The following is a 27188-nucleotide window of genomic DNA, read 5'->3' as shown; positions in this document are numbered from 1 at the left end:
ACATTAACGATAACGCTGACGACAATTGAATTTAAAAATACTACAAAGAAATTATAAAACATTGCAGATAGCAATAAATCGATAAATAGTAAATGCAAAACACAGCAGGAGATAAATTTACAAAAAGACGGTATCAATATTATTCATTTTTTATGTACTCTAATTTTAAAAACGAGTTTTTAATTTGTTAATTATGAAAAATATCATTAATTGAGGCATTGAGAAGCAAAGGGATGTTAGTGGACATTTTCAAGTTTTGAGTAAAACGCGTTTAAAGATAAATCCCTAGGTAGGCTTTCATTGAATTTTTTTTCTAAATCAAGCTGTATAGCAGCAGCTACCAGGGCTACTAGTACCATATCTTGCCCCAAGACAGAGGAGAGGTTCACCTATCATTTGTACTAGTTATCTTCAAATTTTTAATTTTTGCCCCTTGCATCCTTTTGCTTCTCACTGCCTCAATTAATCTTAAATACGAGGGCAATTCCGAAAGTAACCTCCGAAGACAAACCAGCCACAGAGGAAAAACATTTATTTACATATCAAAGGTACAAATCTTCTCTATTTTTCAACGTAGTCGCCGCCATTATTTAGGCGCTTGTCGTACCGTTTGACCAATTTATCAATTCCATCTGCATAAAAAGTGGCCACCTGCGATTTAAGCTAATGTGTCACTACGCTTTTAAGTTCCTCGTCGTCAGTGAAATGCTGTCCCTGAAGCCACTTCTTCACTGCAGTGAACAGATGATAATCAGAAGGAGCCAAGTCTGGGCTACAGACGGCCTTCCACTCCGTGATACGTCATGAATGTCTGTTCTTCCGTCCTTGAAAAAGCGTACCCACTGACGCACTACACCTTCACTCATAATGTTTGGGCCGTATGCGGAACACAATTCACGATGAATATTTGCTGCTGACATTTTTTCGGCCGAAAGAAATCTTATCACTCCTCTCACCTCACATTTCGCGGAACTTTCTATGGTGACACTCATTTTGACACGCTATAAGTAGCAAACGCTTGGTCCTACAACACTCTCATTCTCCCACTAGAAGCTTACTGAATCACAGATTGCTCGTGCATTCCATTAAGGGCGCTCCGAACCGTACTTCCAGCGCCACGTCCAAACGGCGGTTACTTTCCGAATTGCACACTTTGCCAACACATTCCCCAACAGTTCGGAAAAAAAAATCTAAAACATCACATTTGTTCGAATGTTCTTTTGTAGCAGAATGAATGAAAGCTGAATCTTGTTTTCCGCGCATGACGTAATAACATTATTGTTTTCTCTCTTTGACAGCGGCCAGCCATGAATCGCCTCCTGCTCCTGCTGAGAGCGGAGGAGGGGGCCTCGAGCGCCAGGGCTCGTCGTCTGTGAAGGGCGGCGAGGAGAAGCCCCTGTCGAGCGCGTGGCAAGCCGCCCTGGGCGCCACATCTGCCATGGACAAGGAGAAGCAGGAGCGAAAGCGGGTGGTGCGCAAGATGCCCAAAGTGATCGAGAGACCAGTTCGGGCGCTCTTCTGCCTCACCCTACAGAACCCTATCCGGAAGATATGTATAGACATAGTAGAGTGGAAGTATCCTTTCAGAGAGATATTCATTTGATGCAAATTTTATAAATTGTGGCAGTGAGAAGCGAAGGGATGTAAGTGGATCATTTTCAAGTTTTGAGTAAAACGCGTATAAAGATTACGTCCTGGTTAGGCTTTCATTGATTTTTTTTTCCTAAATCATGCTGTACAGCAGTCCCTACCAGGGCTACTAGTACTATCTCTTGCCCCAAGACAGAGGAGGGATTCACCTACCATTTGTACTGGTTATTTCCAAATTTTTAACTTTGCCACTTGCATCCCTTTGCTTCTCACTACCTCAACTGTTATTATTTTTACGTTTTTATGTGCTTAATTTGTTGTAATTTTGCTGTTTGGCGTTTATTGCATCAATGTTCATTCAAATTTATCTTACTTTTCAGAACTTTACCCGTAGGTTTTTTTTTTGTTTGTTTGTTTGCTAAGCACTATTTAACATTCCGCTTATGGGTTTGGCGAGAAATTTAAGTGATATCGCCTAGTTGGCACTCTTTTGGCGACTAATATTTGTCGTGAAAATTGGTGAGAAAATGCCAAATGTCACCAAGCTTGGCAACGTTTGGCTGCATTTTGAATCTAATAATCTAATGTATAGTTCGGGCGCTCTTCTGCCTCATCCTACAAAACCCCATCCAGAAAATATGTGTAGACATAGTAGAGTGGAAGTATCCTTAGGCAAAGATTCATTTGAGATAAATTTTTTAATTGTTATTATTTTTACTTTTTTATCTGCTAATTTTGTTGTAATTTTGCTGTTAGGTGTTTATTGCATCAATGTTCACGCAAATTTTCCTTACTTTTCAGAATTTTACCTGTAGGTTTTTTTGTCTGCTAAGCACTATTTGACATTCCGCTTATGAGCTTGGCGAGAAACTTAAGTGATATCGCCTAATTGGCACCCTTTTGGCGACTAATATCTGTCGCGAAAATTGGTGAGAAAATGCCCAATGTCGCCAAGCTTGGCGACGTTTGGCTGCATTTTGAATCTAATAATCTAATGTATAGGTTACTGAGGAATCCAGTTACCGCTAGTGTATCGATCTACTCCTGATATTTTTGCAAACAAGTAGCTACCGCCTATTCTGATACGAGGTTCAAAACTTTCATACAGTCATGGCCAGCTGCGATGGCACAGGCATGTTCAGTTATGCGCCTCGAAAGTTTCTTATCAATGTTTCCAAATAAAACACTTCTAATAACTCGCAAAAGAATGCATGATGCTTCTTAAATTTCAATTTATGCATGAGTATTTATTGTTCGGTAATTTCAACTTACAGTTCTTTTGATTACATTTTAATGAACCTTTTAATGTTGTTAAATGACGATATATTTTTTTGCCGGATTATTTTATACTTTAACAGAGCTTTTAATGCTGTATAATATGCTGTTTTATCTTTTGCTATATTTGGCATTCGTCATATTTAGCTCCATTTCTTTTATGAGCTCAAACGTTCTTAAACTTTTATTTAGATCTGTTTCTCTTTCAGACCTTAATTGGCTGAAAAATTCATTTTTGAAAGATGGTTCCTTAATACTATTCCAGACCTTTTGAATATCTTATACTTTTAACCATTTTTGCAAATTGTATAGCCCTTGCTGTATTTACTCCCTTTCCCTATGGAGATTCCAATTATATAAATGCTTATCTGGTAAGTAAATACATTTTAAACATTTATGCTTGCTTTTTTATATATTTATTTTGTCGCTTTACACTTGTAAAATGACCGGAACGAATGCAATAATATTGTTCTAATGAACAAAACTCAAGCCATTTGTGTGATATAGTCTGGATCTGATAAGTTGAGTTCAGATGAGCGTTGGGAAGGGAATCGTTGATTAAACGATTCCTTTGGTTAAATTGGGTTGAGGAAAGTTTATTTGCGAATGATAACGATTATTGGCATTGCGGAAATCTAATAATTTCGCCTCTTTTGACCCAAGCATGAAGGAGCTCCTCTAAAGATAGTCTTATCATTAGGGGAGCTCCTTCTCCTCCAGAGCCAGACAATACTCCGTCTAATAAAAATAGCACAAGAGTTTTATGCAGAAGTTTGCCAAGAGCAAAACAACTATACTTTCCCAAAAAGTGGATTCTCTAAAAACAACCGTATCTTTCTCTCGATTGTCTTAGGTTCCTAATTATTTCAAACATCCAAACATTACATCTTTAAAAGTAAACGAGCTGATGTGTGCATCACATGTCTTCCTTTTACACCAATTAAAAGTTATTTCCACATTACTGGCAATTTTAATGTGATTAAATAGTTAACTCTCTAAATATCACCAACAATGGCTAAATTAAAACTAGATTTTAAAAAAAAGAGAAAAAAATCGCCAATTCGGCGACAAAGTTTGGCGACCAAAAGACTGGCGATATATTGCCTAGTGTCCACCAAATTATAACACCACTTGAGTTTGCATCAAAATTAACAATGATTTCCCTCCAAAAAGGTATGAAATACCCCCTTTGGAACATCCGAATGCAACCAAAAATGGAGGTGCACACTTATAGACCCCACTAGGAGTATTTGCACCAACTTTCAACTTTTTAGGACATACCGTTCTTGAGTTATGCGACATAAATACATATGCACATACGTACATACAGACGTCACGAGAAAACTCGTTGTAATTAACTCGGGGATTGTCAAAATTGGTATTTCAGGGATCTGTACGTTCTTAGGCGCTTATCCACGTGTGGTCGGGTAGAGAAAAAAACCTCAACATTCATTCAGGAGGGAGCAAAATGGAAATTAAGGTCGATTTTTGAGGGGAATTTTTTTCGCGAATATAATACTTCCTTTTTTGTAAAAGGAAGTAAAAACAAAACATGAGTTATGGGAAAAGAAAATAAGTGAGTAATAATACAACGTGACTATTCACGAAGCTTCGACTATTATTTTCTTTTGAACAAGAATAGTTTAAATTCCCGCACTTTTCTTTCCAGTCTGTAAGTGGGTAAAAGTAAGAGAAACAAACTACGCAAGTGCATTCTAAAAAAAAAAACGCCCTGAAAAAATATTTGTAAGGAGCCTGAGCCCTGCACTGATAGAAATTTATTTTTTGAACTGTTCAAAATAGAAGACAATAGAATTGAAATAAAAAAAATGGAAAAGGCGTCTTAACTGATCTTCCGAACAAAAAAAAAAAATGTTTATTCGAGTTGGAACTTATTTCTTTTAAATAAATTAGGGTGGAGGAGCCGACAATCACATAAGTGCTCTTCTTAATACACTATATACGCTCAAAAAACTCCCTCTACATACCTCCTAATTTTTTACACATGATTTCAGAATCTTCTGACAGCGTTATTTGTCCATGAATTCTGCCATCAAGTCAGAGCAGTTCCTTTGATTTCCTGTATTCATGTATATTCGTGTATTCCATATTTTATTCTGTTGTCTTCAACCTCAACCCTCCACCTGCGGTAGGAACGTAAAAACATGACCTGCGTTTTGATTCTTTCGAAAATTGAGAAACAAAATATCAATGGGGTCGTTTTCAAAATTTTAAAAGTATTTTTTTCTGAAAGAGCATGTTTAAAAACATAGGATCTGACCATTTTTTAGATAATTTGTTTAAATTTAATATTTTTAAAAATAAACTTACTCACGTGTATTGGCAATGATATGGTTGATAGCAAGCGTTGAGCGCAATATTCAATTCGCTTCTTGATTATCATAACGTGGAAACGTGATAGAAAGATGCGCCAAAGTGCATCATTTGTGAACTGTTGGGAAAATAAAAGTATTTTTTTTTTGGGTCCATGTTTTTTTTTTTTTTTTGCTCATTCTATCCATTTCAATGACTAAAAGTAGTACTTTTGATTGAAGGAAACCACCCCATTGAGACTTCGGAGACAAACCAACTACAACAAAGCCATGTAATCGAAAACCCAAAATTTGATGTATTTACTCTGTGATATTCAAAGTTAGAAAAAGTTTTGAATTATTTGCTTTTCATTCTTGATTTCTATTCGTGTAGAAAGAATCATAAATATTTTTGTTTCAAGTATAAGAATATAACCTTAACTTAAATCTTTCACTACCAGTCATTAGAGTGACGAAATATTGTACTGGTTGAAAATGTTGTAGTAAGCGACCTCCCTTGAAGTCGTAAAAAGGCCTAAAGCAATGAGGAACATTTCGGGCGGCAGACATCTTGTACCTCTAGTTGCGGCTTTTGGAGCCATCAAATCTACAACTCAGAACAATTCCAATGTTTTTTCAAATGAAGAAACGTTTCTGTAATAGCGCAACAGGCGATCTACCATATTTACCTAGACGCTCAATAGATGACACCACTTACTCATTTAAAAGGAACAATTGATTAGTGTGGTGCCATCTATTGAGTAACTGCATAACGAGAGCTGTTAATCTCCTGCTATACTAATACTTAAATTTTCTTTGTGCAGCTTTAAAGCGATAAGGAGCTATCAAATTTTGGTTTTGTTATTTTCACTGAATTTCTTTGAAATTTTCAGCATAGCTATATAATGCTAATACCAACTCAAATTTTAAATTTTATTTAATTATTTAAAATTTTAATTTTTTAAAATTTTAATTTTGATTCTATAACGTTTTTTTAAAATTACTCTTAGCGTCTGAAATTTTATCAAAATTATAAAATACTTGCTAAATATGATACCTAAACTAACCGAAAATAGAATGTTGGAAGTACTTTTTAAAAATGTTGTGGTAAAGATAAATAATGGGAAAAAAAAGCTAAAAACTAGACGTTTTCGGTAAAATATGTCCACATTTCAATAAAATATAGCAAATATATTCCATAAAACTAACCAAACAGAAAAAAACTTTCATAACAAAGTGTTAGCAAACTTTTTAAGTACTTGGCATAAAATTTTCAGCAAATTTAGATAATTCATTACACTGGAATAATTTGAATTTTTTAAATATGCCAAAAATTATGTTCTGAGAAAATCAACACTTACTGTTTTACTGTTACAAATTTCGTTATTGAATAAACAATATAATACAAATTCAACGCAAATAAGGTCTTATAATTTATTTGAAATGATATTAGTATTAAAAATTTAAACATTATATGCATTTTTTACAAATGCATTTTTATATACAGTTTTATCTACATTTTTATATGAAATTGTTGAGTAAACAAAGGGGCGTGGCTCCTACAAAAAGTGTTATAACTTCGCCATTTTTTCACCGATTCATTTTTTTTAAGGTTCAGCTGAAGGTCTAGTTTTTAGAAATATAATAAATGAAAACCTTTTTTTTGACCAATTTTTACTCATCTGAAAGCGTCTAATCGCTTTAAAAGTTGTGTACCGATTACACGTATTAAAATAAAAATATTAGTCAGATTTTTTTTTTTTTTAAATCGCGATATTTTTTTTTTAGTCAACAGTTACTACACAATTTCTATTGAGCCTACCTTTAGAATATCTATTCATTTCATTCTTTTTGCACATGTATTTCACCCCTAAGGTCTTCCGAATACTGATTTAATATGTATGAATTTAAGTTGTCACGGTTTCTTCCTCTGTAGGAAAAAATTGAATATGTATTTTTGGTGATCTTCACTGCCGAGTGTATCATGAAAATCATCGCGCAGGGACTCGTCCTTCATCCTGGTGCTTATCTGCGGAACACGTGGAATCTCCTCGATTTTATAATTGTAGTCATAGGGTGAGTAATCTTTTTTTTTTTTTGCAATATCCGCATTCGTTGTACGTTTGATTTTTCAAAGCGAGAGTTGTGTCAAAATGTGTCACAAGCATTCTTGTTTCCCCATCAGTCCTATAAAAAAATAAATAAAATAAAATAAAAATAAATAAATAAATAAATTTGAATTTTGACATCTTGAATTCAAATTATGTTTTTCGCAATCACGAGTGTGTGTATATAGGCGTGTGTGTTATTGTGTGGAGGGTATGTGTGTTTGTGTGTAGGGGTATGTGTTTCTGTCTGTGTACAGGCATGAATGTGTGGATAGTTGTGTGTGTGTATATGTAGGTGTCTGTATGTGGTGGTGTATGTGTTTGTGTATGTGTGTACAGGTGTATGTGTGTGTATGTGTTTGTGTGTGTATGTATTTGTGTGTGTGTATGTTTGTAAGTGTAGTTGTGTAGGTTTGTAAGTGTAGTTGTGTATGTATGCGCGTGTGTGTAGGACATCGATGCAACCTGGAGACGGCTTTCGCTATAGGAGCAGCATCGTGAGGAGACGGTGATGGTGCGGAGGGTGGCGGTGGAAAAATAAAATGATAGGACGCCAAAAACAGTCAAATGAAAGCAATAAGCAATCGTGATTGCTCAAAAGAAAAAAAAAACCTCTTGACAAAGTTTCTTTCTTAAATCATCTGTTAAAGAAAAAAAAGGGGGTTAATCTTTAAAACTTACCTGACAAAAATCTTTTGCTCTTCCTTGAATGTGAAAAAATGCATTAGAAGTCTTATTACAAGGTGAAAACGTATGACAATTTTTACTAATTAATACCATCACCTAACTAAGTCAACCAGTTTTGATCATTCCAGTAGAATGAATCCGATATTGCGGGATGATTCCGCAATACCGGTATTATAGACTTTTAAAATATTTTTACTCCATGAACTTACAACCCAAAATGTGTTGAAGATTTGTGTGAAGAAAAGCATTAGAAGAAAAAAATAAGTCCCTATGATCGCTGATCATAGGTACTTATTATCTTGATCAGTAATAGTAAATCAAACAACGTTATTATTCCGAAATTTGCAAAAAATAGTCCTTGGTCGGATTTTTTACATCTATTAGTTCACATTTTTCCATTGAAAAAATGTTTCTTTATAACCTGGAAACATTTCCGTTTTTTTTTCTCAGAATTTTTTAGCATTAATACCTTTGTTTAATTTACTTTTACAGTAGAATCTCTTGCTTGATTAGAAGTATTAGTTTTTCTTTTTCATACTTTATAAAATTCCTGATTTAATCTGGAACTAAATTGCTTTTTTAAAATTTATTACAGTGTCATTAGTACAGCTCTTTCCAACCTTATGAAGGAAGGTTTTGACGTCAAGGCACTAAGAGCATTCCGTGTATTGAGGCCTCTCCGATTAGTGTCTGGTGTTCCAAGTACGTATTGCTCCTTTTATCAAATCTCTTTTTAAATTTACAGATTGATTTTTTTTTCTTGGCCGTATTGTGATAAAAAACAAACAAGATTTTTATGATCAATTTTGTAATGGGTTTGTTTCCTTCAGTCAAAAGTAGTACTTTTAGTCACTGAAATTGATAGATTAAGCGAAAAAAAAAAAAAAAAAAAAAACATGGAACCAGAAAATACTTTTATTTTCCCAACAGTTATTTTTTAATTAATTTTTTAAAGTGTCCGATTTTTCAAACAAGGCGTGGTCTTGATGACGTCACAAATGATGCTCTTTGGAGCATCTTTGTACCGCGTTTCCACGTTATGATAATCAAGAAGCGAATTAAAATTGCGCTCTATGCTTGCTATCAACCATATCGTTGCCAATACACGTCAGTAAAGATGCGAATTAAATATTTTGCTCTCTGAATGGCAACACAGAATGGTATTTCATCATTTGTGATGTCATCGGCAGGAAATGTAAACAATAAAAGCGTACCGATTTAAGTATTTTTTTTTAAATATTAAACTTAAACAAATTATTCTACAAATATTTAGGTCGTATGTTTTTAAGCATGTTCTTTCAGAAAATAATACTTTTAAAATTTTGGAAACGACCCCATTATATCGATTATATGAATTCAAATCAGTGTGGAAAATTTTAAAGTTTTACATTTACTACTTGATGATATTTTTTATTGTGGCAAAAAGTAAGGTATTTTTACTTAAAGTTGGCTTTTTTTTTTTTTTGAAAGAGGAACTGAACTAGAAAGAGTACTTTACAGAAGATCATTCATAAAGAAAAGAAAGAAGATGCGTTATGTGGTTAGTTATAGCATGTACTAGTGCTTTTTGAACTTAAAACAAAGTGTAAATGAAGATTAAAACTAGTTGGGAAGCGAAGTCTCTTTCCAGTTTTTTTATTCAGTTAAAGTGAACTTTGAAGCTTTCTTTTAAAAAGAAAGTCTTTCTCCATTTCACTGTCTCAAGCAGCCTGGACCCCACTCGTTCTTTGGTGCGCATGGTAATCTGACTATGCCATAGCTTTCGTATGATATTTCAGGACGGCCTGAGACATTAAGATGAACTCTGATGAACCGAACCTTCAGCTACATTCTGTCCGACTAAGCAACAAGTGGAAAATTGGTAAACGACCAACCACACAGTGGGGCGAAAACGCAAAAAAGCACTTATAAATGTTTTTTTTTTCATATTAAACCGATTGAGGATTAATTTGTTTGCACAGGCCTACCTCTTAGGCAATCAAAACTGGAATTTTTAGAGCCCTTTTTCCACTACAAAGCTGAAAGGGACTTTTAGAAAGTTGAAGAATCATGAGTGCGGGAATCTACGAAAATTGCTTTTAAGCAGTCTATTTAGTCTATATTTTTTTTCTTATTAAATGTGAGTATATTCAACTTCTCTCGTGTCCAACGATAGTAGTAGGATGAAAATAAATGAGTAATCGTATTCTCAAACCGAAAATCGGTTTTGATCAGCATCCAAAGTTTGCGAATTCAATGTTATTTTTTTCAAAACAGTCTACAAAAAAAAAATGTCCTATTAGAAATGTATGTTAATTAGTCATAAATGTTCGGTAGAAAGACCCTGAAAAGGAATTAGCCGCGTAAACCTGCGAAATTTCGACCCTGAGCTCAAACAAACCGAAAAAAATCCGTAATAACATGCCTGTGAAAATGAAAAAGCGAGGTTTAAAAACATTTTTAAGCGCTTTTTGGCGTCTTCATCCCACTGTGAACCAGGTCAAAACCAAATGAATACGTTAAACAAGCAGAAAGGATCCTCTCAGCTCATTTGATGTGATCATGTCCTTCTGAAATTTGCAAATAGTCGACGGGAAAAAGTTTTCTTTAAAAAAAAAGGGTTGGAACTTCTGATTTGAAATTATCACAAGTGCTTAATATGAAGTGATTAAAATTCGTGAGGAAGAAGCCATGCCCGGACAGCAAAGGTAGATTCAAAAGGGTCATGGGGGTCATGACCCCCGCCCCCTCCTTAAAACCGTCAACAATAGCATCCATCTAATGTGTGTTCAATCACTAGATGAATAAAATGTAACCGATTTCAGCAGTTTTTTCAATCTATTAATTATTTTGAAAGTATTGCTTGGGAAACTAATTTTTAACGTTTGTGTCTATAAGGGGCTCCATTCCTGGCCAAGATGCTTTTTATTGCCATCTAAGCAATTTTAGAAGTTTTTCGTACCAAAATGCCTAGGTTTGCTCATTTGGGAGGGGGGAGGGGATCATTCTATAGCTTGACCCCTCCTAATATGTTAGTCTGTATCCGTCCTGCCCAACAGGCGAATGAACTCATCATCATCCGCCTAGAAACCGGATGTTTACCTTTTCTGCTGAATATCTTCAACATTAAATTTTGAGACATATTGCTCCAAGATGCATTTTTAAGCTCAGTCGGTTCTGGAAAGTAAATCCTCAATTCAGCTTATGATAATTAGTACGCCTTAATGTCATTGATCGCATTTTCAACGGATATCACGATGGGGTCGTTTCCAAAATTTTAAAAGTATTTTTTTTTTCTGAAAGAACATGCTTAAAAACATAGGATCTAATTATTTTTAAATAATTTGTTTAAGTTTAATATTTTAAAAAAATTACTTAAATCGGTGATTTTTCATTGTTTACATTTCTTGCCGATGACATCACAAATGATGAAATGCCATTCTCTGTTGCCCTTCACAGAGCAAAATATTTAATTCGCATCTTTACTCACGTGTATTGGCAACGATATGGTTGAAAGCAAGCGTAGAGCGCAATATTTAATTCGCTTTTTGATTATCATAACGTGGAATCGCGGTACAAAGATGCGCCAAAGAGCTTCATTTGTGACGTCATCAAGACCACGCCTTGTTTGAAAAATCGGACATTTAAAAAATTTAAATAAAAAATAATTGTTGAGAAAAAGAAAGAATTTTCTGGGTCCATGTTTTTCTTTTTCTTTTTTTTTTTTGCTTATTCTATCAATTTCAGTGGCTAAAAGTACTACGTTTGACTGAAGGAAACAACCCCATTATTGCTTTTCTGAATTGTGTTTCACAAAATTATTTGAAGCGATGATGAGCATTTCATAAATCGCACACTTTCACTCGTCAACTACTTATCTTGCATTTGTTGACGCATTCTGTTCCTATAGAAATGTATTATTGTGTTCTCGTTTCATCGCCGTTAATTAATAATTCTCGTCGCCAGAAACCAATCGTGATGGAAGAGCTTAATAGGCGAAAATAACATGTGACAAAAAACCGAATTTGAGACCATCGGTTTTGAAAGTTTCTGTTGCACGCAATCGGAGGGTTTTTTTTAAGTACAATGTTTTAAAAATTGCATAAGGAAACTGTTGATATAAATTTTGAGCTTTTCAGTGTTAATATCTTTTTAGTTTCAGTAGTCTTTTTTGACTCAACGTCTTCTATTTTTACGGATTTTTCCACATTATTGAAACTGGTTTAAACTCCTTCACTCTAAAAGCAACAATTTCAAAAATGACTAAAAAGTACTCAAATTTGAATTTATCGCATAGACAAAATGGCTCTGACTATGTGATATTCAAATTTGAAACATTCAAATATTCATCAAGTAGTGAAACCAACATGTGCAGATTTTTGAGGTATTTGTGCTCGTTTTTGAATATGGAATATTTTCAAAACTGAGTTTAACCGAGTTACTCATATTTGAGTACAAAATTGTTCAGCACACTTTTTGAAAACCATTGGGGAAATCATATTTGAAACACAAGGTTTCAAGAAAATTTGAAAGCATGAATGTACGCATTTTTGAAAACTTCATTTTTCTCAGTGTTGTTTAACTGCTAAACGTATTTAAAAACCTTTTGTATGTGAATATAAGTGCTCTCTTGAACTTGGAATTTGTCAACAAAGTCAAAAAAGAGGGGAAAACCGCCCTAAATGTTATATTTGAAACTGCAAAACATTGCCTTAATTTCACCATGAATGTAATCAAGCCTAAGTTCTAGCGTCTTTTTATCAGAGCAAGACTATATCTCCTCAGATGTCTGTTTTTGTTTGAAAACTTCACCGGAGCCTGAAATTTCTTGTTTCTGTTACAGGTTTACAAGTTGTGCTCAATTCTATTTTGAAAGCCATGATTCCCCTGCTTCATATCGCGCTGCTGGTCATCTTCGTCATCATTATCTATGCAATTATCGGTTTGGAGTTGTTCTCAGGAAAGATGCACAAAACCTGTTTCGATAACGTCACAGGTAAGAACAGTTTATTGATGAGTCCCCATATTTGCTACTACAAAATGTATCTATTCATGATCATATGCCATAACAATGGTTTCACTTTGAGTAGATGAAAAATTTAGTACTGTAGTTGGTCCTTTTGGACTTTACACATACTACACTGGTGGACAATTGCTAAGGACGAAACCCAATTTGTTATATAGAGGGTAAAAAAGTTCGTGTAATTCGATGCCAAGTGAAATAAACTAATGCCAGAACTCTAGAACATTACAATGATTATAATATATTTTGCTCTAAAATCCAAAAGGGGTTAAAAAGTGTTCAGAGTACAGAACGGTCAGTTTGGGCTGAGTACGTAAAAGTGAAAAAATGTAATTACCGCCCCCAGGCGTTTCGGCATAAGATATCGAATAAGATAAGATTAATTCGATAAGAATTCCATTGTTTAAAATGATTTCCAAATCCTCGAAACAACCCTGTGACTGACGTCGAACATCCTGGCAACATCTAAATTTTTCTGCCCTTCTTCGACGTTTCCAACCACACGGCCACCCATAAAATCATCTAAGGGATTTCGGGAAGACATACCGAAAAATGCAAGTTCGTCAACTGAATCGTTCCCGTCAAACTTTGCCTTTGAACAACAATGTTCATCTCTTACCAAATCCTTTATATCGCTTATTAGCTCTATCACGTGACCAGCAACGTCGTGAATCTAAAATTTGCATACTCACAACACTTCTTGCTGTGTTCCGAACTTATGCTAATTTCCATATTTCCCTGCCTTTCATTTTGTGGCTGCAGACGCTGCTATTGCAATCCGTCCTTAGCAATTGTCCACCAGTGTATAATTAGGACAGACACTAAAGTTGATTCACAGGACAGATGTAATACCTATATCACATCACAAAACATCAAGAAAACTTCACATCTCATCAGACTGGCAACCCCACTTCATACATCAGGCCAGATCTTCTCTATCATGTGCAAAACAGTGATTAAAAATTTTATTTTAATACCGGGAGTTTCAATGAAAAGAACTTCACTGTGTAATACGATGATCTGTATGATTTCTTGAAGTAAGCTTGTTGCTGTTTGTTCCAACACTAAGCTTCCGATTGTCCGCGTTTGCATTATCTGGTTTGTGAATCATACGTGTAGTTTAGAAAAATCATGGTTATCCGCTGAAACTGTCTTTTAAAGTTTTAGCCTACCTGTGTATTGCCGAAATGAAAATATGAAAAGTTATAACTGGTCATAGTAGATAGATTATTATTAAACGCACATAGAAAGTAAAACAGGGCTGCCCACTTAAGAGGGGTCATGGCGTAGACTGCGCCATTGAAATTTTTAGGGGGGGGACTGTTTTGAAGGTATTTTTCTCATTTTTAGGGGGGGGGCTCTTGCTTTTGGGAGGTGTCTTTGTAATGTTTGGAGGAGGTGCAACCTTGATCTTAGGGGGGGAGGGATGCACTCCTGAGTAAAATCACTGTTATTGGAATGCTAAATATGGCCTGTAAGTTGACTGTCCTTCACATAAGATATTTAGGATATCTGAATACTGATGTGGGGTAGGGGAGGAGAAGAGTGTGAATCTCTCTTTCAAGGGAATATAGTGGTTCAAGTTCAACTTTTACCTACACGTAACATAGTAGACACTGAAATTTTTGGCTCACTTCTAACTTATTAACCATTGTTCGATCATCAGCGCTTTACGATTTTCCGAGAATTATTTTGTACATTTTAGCTTAGCGTTTTTCATTCAGTTTTGACAGCACTCGAGGCATTAACTATTCCAGTTATTTCCCTCCTTGTTCTTTCAGGTCAGATCACGCTGGATAACCCCCATCCGTGCGGCGATTCCGGTTTCCAGTGCAACGCGGACGAGGGGGAGGTGTGCAGGCCGTACTGGGAGGGCCCCAACTACGGCATCATCAACTTCGACAACTTCGGCCTGGCCATGCTCACCGTCTTCCAGTGCGTCACCAACGAGGGATGGACGAACGTCCTCTACAACGTGAGTCTCCCCTTGCTTTATAGATTACTACTGTCCGACATTTTAACGCGAAACCTTACTCGAATCTGCGCATGCGTCAGGTCTCTTCTGACATTATCAAAACAGGTGTAATAGCAAGAAGGAAGTGACGAGCAAGCAAAAACCGAATGCATCGGGAAGTGTGTTTCCTTAAACCATCATCCCTTTTTCAATTGGAACCGTTCGCAGCTGTTAATCGCGGAGTTCGAGAACATACAGTAGTGGTACCCACACGGCTTTGCCCGTAGTACAAAATTAAAAGATCTTTTGGTTCGCCTGTATATTTACAAATAATGAATGATGAATTTCTCGCCAATTTGCTGTGTTCATTTGCTTGCCCATGTTACGGTTCCTTGTTATGATAATTTGGTAATTTACTCGTCCACGTTGTGATAATTTGCTCGGAAAAACTTTCTTAAAATTGGAATAGAAAAAGAACAAAATTGAGTTTTAGAAAAGTCGCTTCGAGGTATACACCCCCATGCTATAAACTAATTCGGTGCCAAATTTCATGAAAATTGGTCGAACAGTCTAGGCGCTATGCGCGTCACAGAGATCCTGACAGGCAGAGAGACTTTCAGCTTTATGATTAGTAAATAAGAGGGGCTACGAAATCAAAACATGCTTGAGTGATAAATACATAATTTGTTGCCCTTTTTCTTACTATATTTTAAAGATATAAGGATGGTGTCACAGCAACCAACTAAATCGTTAAAAAGTTATGACGTAGAAAAGTCGGGCTGAAATTCATAATCGAAGTTTGAAATTTAAAAAAAAAAAGAGTGAAATTGATAAAATGATATGGGTTGCAGTAAACTGAAATAAAACGGGAATGGTACTGATATACAAATTTGTCACAGAAGATTTTTTTAAATCAAAGTCATTTGAAAATTAAGTGGTATCGATGGTGTTCAAAGACTAAAATTTCTTTTTACTTTTTACATCAATTTCTGCTGCAGTTTTGACGTCAGTTCTTTTTTTTTCTCAATTTTTTTTTCATTCTTTTTATCGAAAATGTATTTTAGAAACAGTATATTACCATCACGAAACTTCATATAAATTCCTTATGTTTAGAAAAAAAAAAAAAAAACTGTCAGCGCATCTAACACCATTTCAATATTAATGCTTTCCCCAACTAATTTATATTTCACCTCCTGATCAAAATCCGCTGTCTTTTTACTTTGGCTCTGTTATCTATTTTTAGCATGAGAAAACATACCATACCTAGAGCATAGATGTAGTATTAACTAGATGTACAACGAGAAACCGGTTCCATGGGCAAAGAGCCTTCTAGTAGACAGACAAGCGTTCAAAAAAAGCACACGCGAGTAAACAACTTTTTACCGTGCCTGATTCGATACAAACAGCAAACAGCGTTTCACGCGTTCACTTGCTGCCGGTGGTTTTCGCTACGGAGTTGTGCATCTATTTATTCTACATCACTGAATATACTACATCTATGAATAAGAGCAATGATATTGAATGAACGTCATGTTTGCTTTACCTTATTCCAAATACTCATTATATGATCACTACATTTTTAAAAATTTTCCGAAAAATTTACGGTAATTGTTACTGGCATCCATGTTGCCAGTAACTATTACCGTAAAAATCAAATGTTACTGTAAAATTTAACGGTTTCCTCGGTAGGCCACAGCAACCAATTGGAGCTGGGATCGCGTATATCTCCGGTATAAATTACCGTAAAAATCAGCGATGCCATAAGTCCGCCATTTTAAAGTAACAATTACCAGAAAATCTTCCTAAATTTTTAACAGTGTATCAACATTACTGCCGAAACACATTTTTGTAACAGCGGGTTTTGTGTTGAATCATTTAATCGGAAAATTGCGTGAAATTCACTATTTTTTGCTCATAACTGCTTTTCTAGAGTACAAATATGAGCAATAAAGGGTATGGAACTTAAGTTAGAGCATCCCCTATCCGTTAAAAAAGAATCATAAAAATCGGTTCTCTAAGTGAGACGCAATAAGCTGACAAAAAAAATCAATGTAACAACTTTTGAAGTCGGTTAAAAAAGATTATTTTGTTTCGTTTCAGGTGAACGATGCGTGTGGAAACCAGTGGCCTTGGATTTATTTTCTTAGTCTTATCATTCTCGGATCATTTTTCGTTTTAAATCTTGTTCTCGGTGTGTTGAGTGGGTAAGTAATCATGAAATTGCTTTTCCATTTACCAAAATATAACATCCTGTGGACTAGGGCTTCCAATCCCGAAAATTTAGCTGGAGCGGAATCCCGCAAAGATTTTGCATGCAAACGTTTCATAATTTTTGCCGTTCATGATACGAATAGTTTTATTACTATCATCTGAAGTTTTAATCACTTTCCTGTCTATCTGCAAGAAGAACAGGAAAAAATGTCTCATATGAAGCAGTAAGAAGCAAAGGGATGTAAGGGGCCATTCATTAATTACGTAAGGGTCTCGAGGGGGGGTTGGAAAAATCTCTACATACCCTTACATTGGGCGGGGGGAGGGTCAAATATATTCTTACGTAATATTTTCCAAGTCGATATTTTATATAAGAAATCGTGCGTCTAGTGGTTTCGCAAGGACCATATTTCATTTGCGTCTGGAAAGCAAAAAACGTATTAAGATGAGCTGATTATTCTTCGTTTTACGAAAAATGATTAGTGTAAAATATAATAAAAGAATCGCACTGGCATGTTTTATTCTTAATTAGTATCGCATCATATACAAAAATTCTCGAAAAAACATTCAGTCTAGATTCCAACGTTTTAGCGTTTTAGTAAATACACTGCTCGACATTGAAAATGCAACACCAAGAAGGAGAGTTCAGAAATTTATGCAAATTTTAGAGTAGACGTACTCACTGAGTTATGTAAATGATGTGAAATGCGCAGCTCTCCGACGCACGTGAAGTAAGATATAAGGGAAGGAACTTGCAGAATGGGCAATATTCGTGTCATTATTTCTGACTGGAAAATCATCGAAGAAATTTTGTTTTTGTTTTCGAGGATACGTGTAACACGAGAGAATGCCAGGCCGCCGTCAACGAATTCACTTCAAGCAGATAGACGATTTTACGAGGGTTATGATGATCGGACTGAGAAGGGGAGGTTGGTCCGTTTGTCAAATCGCAGCTGATACCCACATGCATGCGAGCACGGTGCATCGGCTGTGCCGTAGATGGTTGGAAGAACGAAATGTGGCAAGATTGAGGGGTGCAGAGGCAGCCAGAGTGACGTCAGAACGCGTGGATCGACGCATCCACCGACAAGCTATAGCAGACCCACAAGTCACTTTTCCTTTGATTCTGCAGCAGGTGCAAGATACCCTGAATGTTCCCGTGTCAACCAGAACCATTTCCCGTCGTTTGGTAGCACGTGGACGGCAATCGCGGCGTCCGCAAAGAAGACTGCCATTGACCTCCACAACATAGACAGCAACGTTTAGTATGGTGCCGGACTAGAGCGACGTGGATGACAGAATGGCGAAATGTCGTGTTCCCAGATGAATCTCGCTTCTTTTTATTCAGTGATAGTCGCCGCATAGGTGTGTGTCGTCGACGTGGAGACAGATCTAATCCAGCAATAACTGTGGAACGTCCCACCGCACGACAACGTGGCATAATGGTTTGGGGCGCAATTGCGTACAATTCCATATCACCTTTAGTTCGCATTCAAGGCACTATGACGGCCCAACGATACTTGGATAATGTGCATAGACGTGTTTCTTCGTGTATCGCTGTCCGCGGTGGTCCTACATCCTACTGAGCTGACGCCGTTCTCGCTCTGTATTCTGCCTATCATTTTGAAATTAAGATTATTTATTATTCCTTGCTGTCTCTTTCTTTTTTCCAAATTTCATCACTTTCTGACCTCTCCTTCTTGGTGTTGTATTTTCAATGTCGAGCAGTGTATTTCTTTACACGGAAATGTTTAGTTTATTAACGATTAAGGTTAACTTAATAACGATTCCAGTGATGTAAGATTCGTTAATTTATTATTTTGAAAAAAGAAATGGAATCTTACGTAAGAATAGGGAGGGGGAGTTAAAAAATCGTACAAACCCTACATGGGGAGGGGGGGTCGAAAATTGCCAAAATCATCCTTACGTAATTAATGAATGGTCCCTAATTGGACCTTTCAAATTTTGAGTAAAACGCGCTTAAAGATTAGTTCCTTGGTAGGCTTTCATTGATTTTTTTTTCTAAATCATGCTGTGCAGCAGTACCTAGCAGGGCTACTAGTACTATCTCTTGCCCCAAGACGGAAGAGAGGTTCACGTACCATGTGTACTGGTTATCTCCAAATTTTTAATTTTTCAACTTACATCCCTTTGCTTCTCACTGCCTCATATGATGAGCGGTAGATTTACCATTCAAGAAAACTTTTTTCTGAGAATGAATTGGTATTCACATTCCAGGTTTTTTCAGTGTTCATACGTTCAGCAAATGCGAAAATGCTAAAAAATTATAAGCATTTTCGAAAACCATCACTAAATATTGAAACCCAGAAAATTGAGATTTAGAAAAAATTGAAAATTTATATTACATAGTGCGAAATTCACTGGAGTAGCCTGAATGCAATGTTGAAACGCTTCTGTAAACTTAAGAAATGCGCTCGAAACCTTTAACTTACTGAAACTGCACAATATTTTTTCCAAAGAAGAAAGAAATGTAAAACGTGACACTTTTAATTTTTGTTCTCTAACCCGTAGGAAGAACCTGTCGATATCTTTGTCACTGCGAAGCTAATAATATAAATGTGGGTGGTATCTTGAAAATTATTTTGGATGAATTTGCTGAACAATCTTCAATATTCGGCACGATTCTAAAAGAGGTGACAGAAACTTGGTTAAAACACTAGATAACTCGCATGACAGTGCATGCAGTACGTTAAGCTGTTCCAAGTTTTTAATAGTTTCTTAAAAATAAGAGGTAAAATTAGCGAAATTATACAAAAACTTTTCAGATTGCTATCTAATTAGCTTTTACACCCTGCTCTACGAAGTCAAATGCGCTGAACCAACATAAATGAAGCCACAAGCAGTGACGGATACAAAAGGAAGGTCATTGGGGTGATGACCCCCCTAAACCGCCGACAATAGTATCCGTCCACATTGTGTTCAAATACTTAATGAATAAAATGGAAAAGATTTCAGTTACCTTTTCATTTTATTAATTATTTTTGAAAGAAGTAATATTTAATTTTTTTACTTTTAATTGCTTATGAAATTAATTAGTAACGTTTATGCTCTATTAAGTGCCTTATTCCTAGCCAATTTGGTGCTTTTAATGACACCCAAGCAGTTTCAGAATTTTTTTCAACCCAAAACCGTAGGTTTGGCCATGGAGCTGCTTGGGGAGGGGGGTCATTATCTGGCATGACGCCTCCCAAAATGGTAGTCTGTATCCGCCCCTGGCCACAAGACAAGTTAAAAGGGACGGATAGAGTAATACACAAATCAAACAGACATCGTCTTCGTACAAAATTTGAAGTTCATGAGCAAAAACTCTTAACATGACCCCATAAGAAAAGAAAATCTATTTTAGAAGGTGGTGAAGTTTATGGCGATCTTTTGCTAAATGTCCACAATTGTTTAATCTCAGTAAAACCAACTGCAGTGGAGCCACACCACGCGCTTTCATCAAGCCCATTACTTTTTGCGAAAAAATCTTTTCCCATCCCATAAGAGTGATGCTTTTTTAAGACGCATTGCACCTTTTAAAAATATACTTTTGTGTACCAAAAGATAGTCGCTATTTCAGATGAGATTTTGTAGTACTTTACAATTGGTGTACGGAATTCGAGATAAAGACTAACTCATGTAATAAAAGCAGTTCTACCTGATAAGCACAACTTTTCTTTTTGACATAAAAATGTTAAATTTTTGGAGGATTAGGTCAATCTGGTGACTAATCCTCCAAAAACTATCTAGGTGACTCTTAACAATTCCGAAATCCCGGAGGACTGAGATTGGCGCGGAATTAGAAACCCTACCTCTGGAGCTATTATGTAACCGATTTTTTCGGAAAGTTTTTCGCTGAATGTTGCTACTCTTTACTTGATTTTTACAAATTTTAATCATCAAGAACTTCAGTACTTTCTTTCTCCAAGAGCACTGGGAGTGAGCGATTTCTTTGCAAGTAACGTCGTGCAGCGGAAAAGCTACGGGGATTAGCGCGAATAAAATTGTTTAAAATATGTACCGGTTTCTGACGCAATCGCTTTATTTGTCAGTGATATGTCATGATCCCATGCTTGGATCATGACATAGCGATTGCTCTAGAAAATGACCTGTCAGTGTTAACAACTTTTCTTTTCGCCTATTTACGTTGTTGGAAAATTTTAGAAAGTTTCTTTCGTTTCTTTCTTTCCTTTTTTTTTCAGCAGATAAATGAATTGGTTGAGCTTGGCGCTTGTGTATATTCTTGCAAAATTTGGCATCAAGTGGCGAGTTTAAAGGATACTTTAAGTCGACTGTGGAAATATGATTTTGAGTTGTGCAGTGAATCTTAACACGACTGAATTTTCTGATGTTGAGCATTTTTGAAACAGCTTAAAAATCGAACAGTGGAAACCTTTATTTATTGTGTTTGAATTTTTATGGCTCTTGTTTGTTTGTTAGAAGACGTTTTTATTTTCTTGTGTGTGTGTGTGCGTGTGCCAAATTTTCGGTTTATTTTAAGCGTGTGAAGGTTTTTGTTATTACCTTCATGAGACGTAATAACACACACACACACGAAAAAAAAAAAAAAAAAACATCGTATATGTTACATGTTTAGCGAAGGTTTTTGTTGACTAGGAAAATACTTGTACTATATAGCTATTCCCGTAAGTTGAAGTTTTGAGAAAAAAAATAAAAAATATTCGTTAACTGTATAAAACAGAAATGGAGAAAATTGATGCTTTTGATATAAATTTTACATAAAATATATTGAGAGGAAAAAAAACAACCCAGAACATGAATCAATGAAACTACAAACAACTAAATATTTAATAAATCGTTCGCAAACATTCTCTCTCTTTTTTAAAAGTTTGCTGTTTTTAATTTTGGTACATTTTTAAATAGGAAAATTGCTCTCCCACTCTCTTGTTTATTCTTGTATCTATATACGTATATTGCTTTCATTTTAATGCTTTAATTCTTCATATTTTCAGAGAGTTTTCCAAAGAGAGAGAAAAAGCAAAAGCTCGTGGTGATTTTCACAAGTTGAGGGAGAAACAACAAATAGAGGAAGACCTTAGAGGATATTTAGACTGGATCACACAAGCGGGTACTTTTATTCGTGTCTTCATTACAAAAGTTTAAAGCTCTTGTGCGTCCAATTATGTTCTTGCTATATTTTCGCAGAAATATTTTGCTCGTTAGCACACATTAGCTTATGGTGTAATATCGCTTGTTAGAGATTAGAAGGTCGTGAATAAACAACATTTTTCATGTGGTCCTTACGAAGTGTGTGGCATAATATCAACGCAATTTTGAAAGTGTTCAGAAGAAAATATCGTTTGTTCGAAGAAGTGTGTGATGGCGGGTGGATGGACGGGGAAGGGGGTATATCTAAGGAGGGTCATTCATACTAGTCAATGACAAAATGAGCTTTTCTATGAGTTTATTCGTCTAATTCTAATTAAAATTTTCTTTCCTTTTTTTTTTCTAAAAGTTTGGTCGAATGATTTCACTGTAAAACTTCATTTCGAACGTTTGTTCGTGCAAATCTATGGCAAAATAATGTCTACATCGTAGTTTGTATAAAGCTTCATGGCAAAACATTATTTCCTTCAGATTACAGCACATTTTATGTTTATGTATGATGAAGTTTACTCCAAGCGAGGTACATTTTTCATTTAAATACTAAGTTATTTATGCATGTTGCTAAATAGATTAGATTTGGTCGTTTCTTGCCAGTTGATGCGATAACAAATCTAACCTTGCAATCATATTGGATATGATACAGACTGTGTTAGGTTAGAAAAAACGTATCGTGTTGTTTAACCACGTTCTAAAGAATTCTTTAGTAGAGAGTAGCCTTTTTTTTATATGAAGTATAAAAGTTCGTTCCGAATCTCTCATGAAAAAAAAAATGTTATTCATAGGTTATTAATACCGTAAGAATATTATGTCTTCTTTAAATATTTATGCAAGAACTAGTGTTCACAAACTAAGAAAAATCTTGCTTAAACTTTTCCGTGATTAGGATCGGATTTGAGCAAAGAAAAACGTGTTTTCTTTTAAATGTTGAGTATATCCATTACATTTCATTTCAGATCAGATTCCTGAGTGTTCTCATGATTAATAGCGTAACGAATTTAATGTCATTTTAATCGTTAATCGATATTTTTCAGAGGATATCGAACCAGATGATGCAGCCAATCAGGATGAAGATAGATTAGGTACGTGGAAGATTTCTTTTATTTTCTTTCTGATATTGTTTCTTTTATCCTCTATGGTTGCACGTTTTAATTTCTTGCGCATTTTAGAACCTGAAGTTGATAAATTGGAAGGGGAAGCTGGCAGCCAGGAGAACATCTCAACACCATCTTGGTGGGAGGTCAAAAAGTGAGTATTGCATTTACTTGTATTCGAAGCTTTGTTTGTTTTCTATCTCATTATGAAAAAATAAACGCAATTCCTTCGTAAAATAAACTTCGAATAATCGTTCGTGACTCTGTTGCCACATGTCCTGAAAATCATTTATTGAGCTAAACTGTTTATTTAAAGGACGTGACGTACTTCGGAGCTTTGTTTATCTTTCATTGATGAGCTATATATTTAAATAAGTTCATGTAATTGCATTGAAATATTCTACGCGTTTATTTATTTATTTATTTTTTGTTTTGAAGCTTCAATTTTGTCACGAAATGAGGCCGTTCTAGCAAATTACTTTTTTGGAATTGATACAATAACTAAGTAAAAAGTCGATTTTTAGGTGCTCTACGGGATGGCACGATTTAATTGCCTTCTTGGTATTTTGCGCACTCCTCGTGTAGTACAACCTAAGGCGTATCACTAAGAGGTGGGGTAAAGAAGAGAAAAGTACCTAGGTTCCATCTTGATCTATAACAGAAGGCGGAGAGGAGTTATAAAATCTCAGCCTAGCATTAGTCGTTTTTCTATAAAAGTATTTTCTAGATTTGTTTTATCGGACATTAGGAATTATGTGGCACTTACATATCAAGGCCATCTCAGCTTCAGATTTTGCAGTTTTTAAGAAATTTGCCGGTTTTTGAGAAATTGTGCCTACAAATCATAAAATAAAACACTTTATTTAAAAAAAAATCAAAACTCTTTAAAAAATTTCGCAAAACCGCCAAATTTCTTTAAAACAGCCAGTACAGTAGCTGAGGTGGCGTTAATACGTAAATACCAATTCTTTTTTAAATCACAGGTGTTTTTTGCTTAGATAGATTTAGGAATTGGTTTCAGGAGATATCTCTAAAACATTATGATATTCCACATAATAATTAGATAATTTTCTTTTTACCAAAAGCGTTCCTGCTTCTATCGACAGTCTTTAACTTATTTTCATTAGGAAAAGGGGTTTTTCGTGGGGGTCGTCGATTATTAGAATTTTCTCTTGTAATCATTATTACAATTTTTCTTATAAACTTTTGATTTTCCAGTGAGTAGGTAAAATTTTCTCCGTAATCGCTTGAGTTTCCTTTTTAATCTTGAGAATTTTCCCCTTAGTCGTTAGTATTCTCCTTTTACAGCATAGATTTTCTTTTCCTCCATCACAATTTACATTTTTCCTACCTTTAAGTAACATTAGAATTTTTTATAAGTCATTATCAGTGCTTTCACTCAGGGCGCCCCGATAGGGGTCGTGAGCAGTCACGGTGACCTCGCGAAAATTGAAAGAATGGCACGATTTCTGGAACAGTAACTGTTCGGTGAAATTTACAAGAAGGAATTTTTCGTTAAAACATAATGATAATGCGTCAATAAGATGACACAAGTGTCAGTACCATTGAAAATTCATTCTATTTTTATGTTTTACGCAGGAGACGGTTCGATCGATACAACAAAAGGATACGAAGGGGCTGTAGGAAGCTTGTCAAGTCTCAAGCTTTTTACTGGATTGTCATTGTCCTCGTCTTTTTAAATACCATTACTTTAGCTTCAGAACATCATCATCAGCCGAAATGGCTCGATCATTTTCAAGGTAAGCGGCAAAACACTTAGCTTTAGTTCTCATTCGAAACGTTTAGCAGGGCCGTAACCAAATTTTTGATTCGGGGAGGGGGGACCAAATTGTTGATTTTACAAGACACATTTCTCGTGAAATCTATACGCAGTCTGTCCAACAAATACGCGGACTTGTGCAATCTAGCGGCCATATGACGCAGACTATAATCCCGTTAACTGTCAGGCGATAGTTGCCTGACACCCAATGAGCTGTTAATACTTGGCAGATCTCCAGACTGCGCGTATGTTGCAAGTTATGTTAGTTTCCATTGTCCTTTTTTTTTACTGTTCGTCGAAAATAAAAATTGATGAAATCACGAAAATTGGTGAAATTACAATTTTCAAGCGTTTGAAAGATCGTGTGCGATCAAATTTGAATGAAGGCGATGAATGGATCATTCACCATGACAATGCACCAGCACATTCAGCATTTATTGTTCACCAGCTTCTGGCAAAAAAAAAAAAAAAAAAAATCAATCACCATCCTTGATCATCCTCTTTATTCGCCAGCTCTCGCACCCTGGGACTTTTTCCTATTCTCAAATTTCAAAAATGTGATGAGGGTCACATGGGAAGATTTGAACTCAATAAAGGGAGAAACGACGAGACAATTAAAGAGCCTAACTGCTGAACACTTCCAAAGGTGCTTTAAAGAGTGGAAAAGAAGATGGGATAAGAGCATAGCAACGAATGGAGAGTACTCTGAAGGGGAAAAGATCGATGTTTAAAAAGTTTTGCAAAATAAATTTTTCATGGCCTCAGTTCGCGTATTTATTGGACTGCTTATGTATGATCAGTAAAATTTGATTTATTTCCTATATTCTATTGATTTTTATTACAATAGTTTGTTTAAATGACGATGGGCTGCTTTAAGAGAATTAACATGAGCAAATGCAAGAGATGACGTACATATTAATGAAGAGAAAAAATACGGTGGGTCTTTTTTATAACTCAAAAGAGTAGATGATTGCGCTCATGTATGCGCATTCGAAAGTACACACCTCTTAAACTAATATTTTCTGACAGCTTATATAATTAAAAACTGAGCGTATGTATCTATGTAAGTACCTATGTAGTCATCTGTGTATGTAATCATCTATGTCCGAGTTACTTATCCCAAACGACAGTGAACTGACCATCGAACCAGGTATCGACGGATTCGTAATTTTCCTGTCATTATGTTTGGCTATTTAACATAATCCTCCGAAAATAATTGGTGGGGATATCAATTAAAAACTATTAATTATGACACTTAGATTTCGACATAAAATTCCTATTTTTCGAAGACTTTCCTCTATTCAAATTATTATTCAGTGCTTCATCTCAACTTTCCGCAACAATGCTTTTATTAAAATTTAGAGCTTTGAAGAAAATCATTGAGACGAAAGATCTGTTGCCATTTTTGTTTCTCGAATATGAACAAGTAAAATTCTTACTTTTGTTTTAAAAGCTTTTCCTGTGATCGGGGGATTTAAAATATTTACTTTTTGGTTATTTTTCTGCAATCTGCCGCAAAATTTCACTGTTTATTATTATTATTATTATTATTATTATTGAAGCCTGAGTGTTGAATACGCGTCACTTGACATAACTTTTATTTCCCACGTAGACCCTGCGAAGCCAGGCGACGCAACTAGTCTTTAAAATGTAAGAGTTTGGTGCTGTCAAATTCAAAGAATTCAGATGTGGGAAATAGATATTGAAAATCTGAGTTAAAACGCTTTATTGTTTTGTAAAAAAAAAACAGTGTTTACAATAACTACAATAAAAATATTCTACACACAGCACTGAGATGCCGCCCGCCCTGTCTAGTGGTCGGAGGAGTCTGACTATGAAGGAGAGGTTCTGGGTTCGAATCCCGGCTAGGTCATGGATGTACTTTTTGAGAGGAGACCTTATTGAATAATTTCGTTTTTATCTCAAAAGTACTTTGTAGCTGTCGTAATAGGGAAGTTTTCGATTTTTCAATTTTATTTTTATATGATAGAGTATTATGTATGAACATCATAGGTGAAAAAAGTTTTGCGATACGATAAGTAGTTTTT

At 35.4% G+C, this 27188-nt stretch overlaps 1 protein-coding gene across 1 annotated transcript in view; it reads left to right on the top strand.

Moving 5' to 3' along the window:
- The window catches only part of LOC129222623 (muscle calcium channel subunit alpha-1-like), a 201477-nt gene that overhangs the window by 85266 nt on the left and 89023 nt on the right, over positions 1-27188 (top strand). The window contains exons 2-12 of the mRNA XM_054857148.1: positions 1299-1575; positions 3131-3236; positions 7114-7253; positions 8568-8674; positions 12795-12947; positions 14756-14949; positions 17029-17132; positions 22116-22231; positions 23301-23348; positions 23436-23514; positions 24960-25120. Of these exons, the coding sequence (XP_054713123.1) occupies positions 1299-1575; positions 3131-3236; positions 7114-7253; positions 8568-8674; positions 12795-12947; positions 14756-14949; positions 17029-17132; positions 22116-22231; positions 23301-23348; positions 23436-23514; positions 24960-25120 (1485 nt within the window). The remainder of the gene's footprint in view (positions 1-1298; positions 1576-3130; positions 3237-7113; positions 7254-8567; positions 8675-12794; positions 12948-14755; positions 14950-17028; positions 17133-22115; positions 22232-23300; positions 23349-23435; positions 23515-24959; positions 25121-27188) is intronic.

Source organism: Uloborus diversus, chromosome 5 (assembly GCF_026930045.1).
Source record: "Uloborus diversus isolate 005 chromosome 5, Udiv.v.3.1, whole genome shotgun sequence".
Lineage (NCBI taxonomy): Eukaryota > Metazoa > Arthropoda > Arachnida > Araneae > Uloboridae > Uloborus > Uloborus diversus.
The sequence above is the reverse complement of the archived record's forward strand: the minus strand, read 5'-3'. Positions and strand labels throughout refer to the sequence as shown.